The sequence below is a fragment of the Juglans regia genome, chromosome 6, assembly GCF_001411555.2.
Source record: "Juglans regia cultivar Chandler chromosome 6, Walnut 2.0, whole genome shotgun sequence".
NCBI classification, from domain to species: domain Eukaryota; kingdom Viridiplantae; phylum Streptophyta; class Magnoliopsida; order Fagales; family Juglandaceae; genus Juglans; species Juglans regia.
Window position 1 is genome coordinate 15,929,795 of NC_049906.1, and position 5,091 is coordinate 15,934,885.

At 41.0% G+C, this 5,091-nt stretch overlaps 1 protein-coding gene across 1 annotated transcript; it reads left to right on the top strand.

Annotated features, from left to right (window-relative positions):
• The first annotated feature begins 825 nt into the window (after positions 1–825).
• Positions 826–4,035, top strand: LOC109010822. The gene is made up of 3 exons (XM_035690673.1): positions 826–2,945; positions 3,532–3,619; positions 3,721–4,035. The coding sequence occupies exons 1-3, from the start codon at positions 826–828 to the stop codon at positions 4,033–4,035; spliced, it is 2,523 nt and encodes an 840-aa protein (XP_035546566.1).
• The last annotated feature ends 1,056 nt before the right edge of the window (positions 4,036–5,091 follow it).

The following is a 5,091-nucleotide window of genomic DNA, read 5'->3' on the forward strand; positions in this document are numbered from 1 at the left end:
ATTCCTCATGTATTTGCAACCCTATATATTCCTTAGATGCATATCCAATGTGGGTGTTACTCTCTGTTTTCTTCTCTCAATGGTCTACAATATGATCTAATAATGTTTATCCTAGATGTTTCATTTCTTTTTATGCACTTCTCCTGGCCCTTTGTTTTTTCACACGCCAAACTCTCTCTCTCTCTCTCTCTCTCTAGATAATTTGTGAAGAAGTTGTGCTCTCATCAACTGTACGTAATTGTTATTGTATTTAGACAGACTAGTGCTCTCATCCATAGGGCCTATGCTCGGAATATGAACGATTATATTTCGAGCATTTGAAGGCTGACTGCATACCCTACTGGTATGTGAGATTTAAAGCTATTGCAGCCATCAATAAACCTTTGCTTATTGAGTTCAAAGAATTAGATTGGGATTCTTTGAACTCAAGACCCACCTCACAACTCTCCAAGGCGATTTGGTTTTAAATGTGTCTTCGCTCTCAACCCATAATTTCATCTCAACCAACTAGCCCCGCCAACTTCCCCTCTATCACCATATATATCACCAGAAATATATCCATTTTTGGCTTTGGAGGTTGGCAGACCAAGTTAATTTAGCTCTCCCATAGATGCACTAACTATATTGGCATAAAGACGTAGTTGGGGTCTTTCTAATTATTTAGAAAGACCCCAACATTTGTCATCCACCCTTATTAGCTCTCTGTTATGATTGCCATTGGGTGTTCAGAACAGAGAGCTAATATTGCCATATTCTCATTTTGAATATCTTCCAAACGACAATGTTGCTATACTCTACTAATAATGTTGTATCATTATTGTAGTGATGGACAAAAGCTGGATGACTGAGCCCAATAGACTTCGATCACCTGCTTATGCTGCAGGCGTTAACAATTTTCTTGAGATGGCGCAAAACCATGCTAGGGGAAGTGATCGCATTCGGTGTCCATGTCGAATATGTTCTAATAATCTCTTCCTGCCTTTATTTACCGTAGAGAGTCACTTGTTCATAAATGGGATCGATCTGAACTACACTGAATGGATTTTCCATGGTGAGGAGGAAACCCGAAATTTCGATGTGGACGATGAAGAAGTTGCTGTTAGTGATGAAGATGAATTCATCGATGATATGGACAATATGTTAGACGACATATTGGCTGGGACAAACGTCGATGTTCCCGAAAGCAGCACTCCATTGCCGAGCCGGGATTCATTTCCTGAAGCATTACCAGTGTCATCGTTTGACGAGCTATTAGAGGATACTCGACGTCCACTTTTCGGCGGTTGTACAAAATTCTCTAAACTTTCGTTCATTGTGAAATTGTTACACATAAAAACCCTTGGTGGCTGGTCAATCAAGTCATTTGATATGCTCCTTAACTTGTTGAAGTCTGCTTTTCCGGATGCTGAATTGCCACTCTCATATGAAGATGCTCGTTCATTGGAGCGAGGTTTGGGCTTCAAGTACAACAAAATTCATGCCTGCCCCAATGACTACATCTTATATTGGAAGGAATATTCAGAACTAAATTCATGCCCTATATGTAAGGCCTCAAGGTGGATGTCAACTACAAATGGGAACCGGATGATCCCTCATAAGGTGTTGTGGCATTTTCCTTTAAAGCCAAGATTACAGCGGCTTTTCCTGTCTACAAAGATAGCAGCTGAAATGAGATGGCATAAAGAGAAGCGATTGACAGATGAGAATTTTCTGCGTCATCCCTCTGACTCTAAGTCTTGGAAGGCTTTTGACGAGGCACATAGTTGGTTCGCTAACGATCCTTGCAATGTTAGGCTTGGTTTGGCAAGTGATGGTTTCAATCCCTTCAACAATATGGCTAAGCCTTACAGCATATGGCCAGTGATCCTTGTACCATATAACTTGCCATCGTGGTTATGCATGAAAGACCAATTCTTTATGACATCCCTCATTATTCCTGGCCCAAAATCACCGGGGAATGACATCGATGTTTATTTGCAGCCATTGCTCGATGAATTGCTTGAACTTTGGGAACATGGGGTACCTACGTATGATTCCTCCACCAAGGAAACGTTCATGCTGGATGCCACTTTATTGTGGACAATCAATGACTTTCCTGCCTATGGGAACCTTTCCGGTTGGTCAACAAAAGGAAAATTTGCATGTCCATGTTGCAATGAGAATACAGATTCTAATTGGTTGAAGTATGGCCGGAAACACTGTTATATGGGACATCGGCGTTTCCTCCCGCAAAACCACATTTGGAGGAAGAAGAAGTTATTGTTTAATGGTAATGAAGATCATCGCATTCCACCAATGCTGTTAGGGGGAGCAGATATTTTAAGTCAGCTACAGATGCTTGGGGATGTACCATTTGGAAAATCTATTAGGAAGAGAAAATGGACTGCCGTAGAGTTGAACTGGACGAAGCACATCATATTTTTCAAGTTACCTTATTGGTCAACACTACTACTTCGACATAATTTAGATGCCATGCATATTGAGAAGAATATATGCGATAACATCTTCGGCACTTTATTGAATATTCCTGGGAAAACAAAGGATAATATAAACTCTAGACGTGATCTGGAGTTGTTAGGGTTAAGAAATGAATTGCATTTGAAGGTTGAAGGGCAGAAAATTACCATGCCTCATGCATTGTACACGTTACACGGAGATGAAAGGAAGACATTTTGTTCTTGGATGACCAATGTTAAATTTCCAGATGGGTTTGCATCCAATATCTCCCGTTGTGTTTCTGTACATGATTGCAAAATCTCTGGCTTGAAAAGCCATGACTGCCATGTTTTCTTGCAGCGCTTACTGCCTATTGCTGTCGGCGGGTACTTAAGGAGTGATATCGCCTTAGCGTTGACTGAACTAAGCACTTTCTTCAAAGAGTTGTGTGCGAGAACACTAGATATCAATCGCCTGTCCCAGCTTGAAACTGATGTTGTAAGCATCCTGTGCAAATTGGAGATGATATTCCCTCCATCATTTTTTGATGTAATGGTTCACCTAGCTGTCCATTTACCCCGTGAGGCCATACTTAGGGGTCCAGTACAATACCGGTGGATGTACCCATTTGAGAGGTATTTGGGCAAATTCAAGCGGTACGTAAAAACTAAAGCACGCCCAGAAGGTTCAATAGCGGAAGCATACATTCACACCGAATGCCTGACATTTTGCTCGATGTATCTTAATGATGTTGAGACGAGATTTAATTGACCTGACCGCAATGTTGATGTTCAAGAAGAGCCGAGTACAGATGGACTTTCAATCTTTAACCAAAAAGTTCGTCCGTTGGGTATTGCTTCTGATGTGTGATTAGAAGACAACCTCTTTATCGTAGCTCTTTGGTATGTGCTTAACAATTGCCAAGAAATTGGCCCCTACTTGGAGTAAGCATCCTTGATATACCATTGCCATTATTAATTTCTTGTTACCCACAGGCGACGTTTTTCAGTCCTTCCCATTTGTGGCAAAAATTGTTGCATGTCCGATCAAACGGTAGTACTAACAAGGTAGATTTCTTTTATGTCCTGTGTGCAGGGAGCACTACGCGAAATGTCAGGTGAACAACCAAAATTCCATTGATCGAACACATCAACATGAGTTTCCAGCGTGGTTCAAGAAACGTGTAAGTTTGACTGATGCATGTCTACTTAGAATGACCAATAAGACCATTCTATATGTCCTGTGTGACTTACTTCGGACAGTTAACGTGTCACTATTTTGTAGGTTCAAGACCAGCGAGCTAGCAACCCACTTGGGGTCTCTGCCGATCTATATGTGTTAGCTTGTGGTCCTGACAATTGGGTGGGATCGTATGCTGCTTGCATAATAAATGGGAAAAGGTTCCATACAAAGCAGTGCGAACTTCGGCGACGAACACAAAATTCGGGTGTGGTGGTAACTGGGGACCAACAGTCTAATAATGTGGACTTCTATGGTGTTATCAATGATGTCGTGGAGTTACACTACATGGGAGGGCGTCGAGTGTACTTGTTCTCTTGTGATTGGTTTGATGTTGGCGATAAGAAATGGGGTGTATGAGTAGACCACCACATGACTAGTGTCAATATGGACAGGACTTGGTATAAGGACGACCCATATGTGTTGGCATGCCAGGCTTCACAGTGTTTTTACATTAGAGATCTAAGAATGAGGGGAAATTGGTGTGTTGTTGAGAAGTTCAATAATAGGAATGTATATGACATTCCATCGATCATGAGGGTGTTAGAAGATTTGGATGGTCAATGTAGTGACGATGATGCTTATCAAGAAAATGAATCTGCATATGATTACGTACCCATGCAATGTGATGAAGTTCCTGTGGTGACTCCACTAAGTCGGATTGATATAGAACCTACGCAAAATGATGCACGTGAAGTGGCGATGATGGGTCCAGCAGGCATAGATTTAGTTACAAGAGCAAGCATGGAAGATCCACTCGCCATGTCTGGTTTAGATGATGGGTATGGGGATGGAGAATATTCCGATGAGGAAGACCTATCCACAGATGAGGAGTCCATGTAAAATTACACAATTTATGGGGAATATTTCTTGGAAGGTAAATACTCTGTATTTCTGAAACCCCCGAAATGGGATGTTGGACACAGGCTTGTTTCCAAGTCAACTACAACATAGTTTTTCAATCGCGTTGGTGCGTGTCGTTAATATGCTCAATAATTACATGTCCTTATTGAGCTAATCCAACTGTTGTGGTTTTGTTAACAGGTGTATGCTCCCTATTGATGCGAGATGGCCAACTCACAACATTTCATCAATAATACAAGTTAACTTCTTGTAATTGTTGGTAAAAGATTTTTTCCAACACATTTTGTTCACCCACTAAGATATATAAGATTTAGATGCCACTTACCTCATTTATTCGATACACATGTGATGTTAATGCAGGTGCGAGGTTGGTGTACATGTTCGCAAGACGTGGCATGGGATATAAGATGGGAGATCTTCAAATGAATATTACTAGAATATAGATGTAAATATAGGCTAATTCCCAAAATCCAGCAATATGCATGGCCATTAGTGGCAACTTAAATCTAAAGAAAGCAGTCCATTAATTGTTTAGCAAATCTATACAAACCA

Bases quoted from the DNA above. Each gene is read 5' to 3' on its own strand.
- LOC109010822 (XM_035690673.1), top strand. From the start codon at position 826: ATGGACAAAAGCTGGATGACTGAGCCCAATAGACTTCGATCACCTGCT. The intron at 2,946-3,531 runs GTGCAAATTGGA...TCCTGTGTGCAG, and splicing joins ACTGATGTTGTAAGCATCCT to GGAGCACTACGCGAAATGTC. The intron at 3,620-3,720 runs GTAAGTTTGACT...ACTATTTTGTAG, and splicing joins CAGCGTGGTTCAAGAAACGT to GTTCAAGACCAGCGAGCTAG.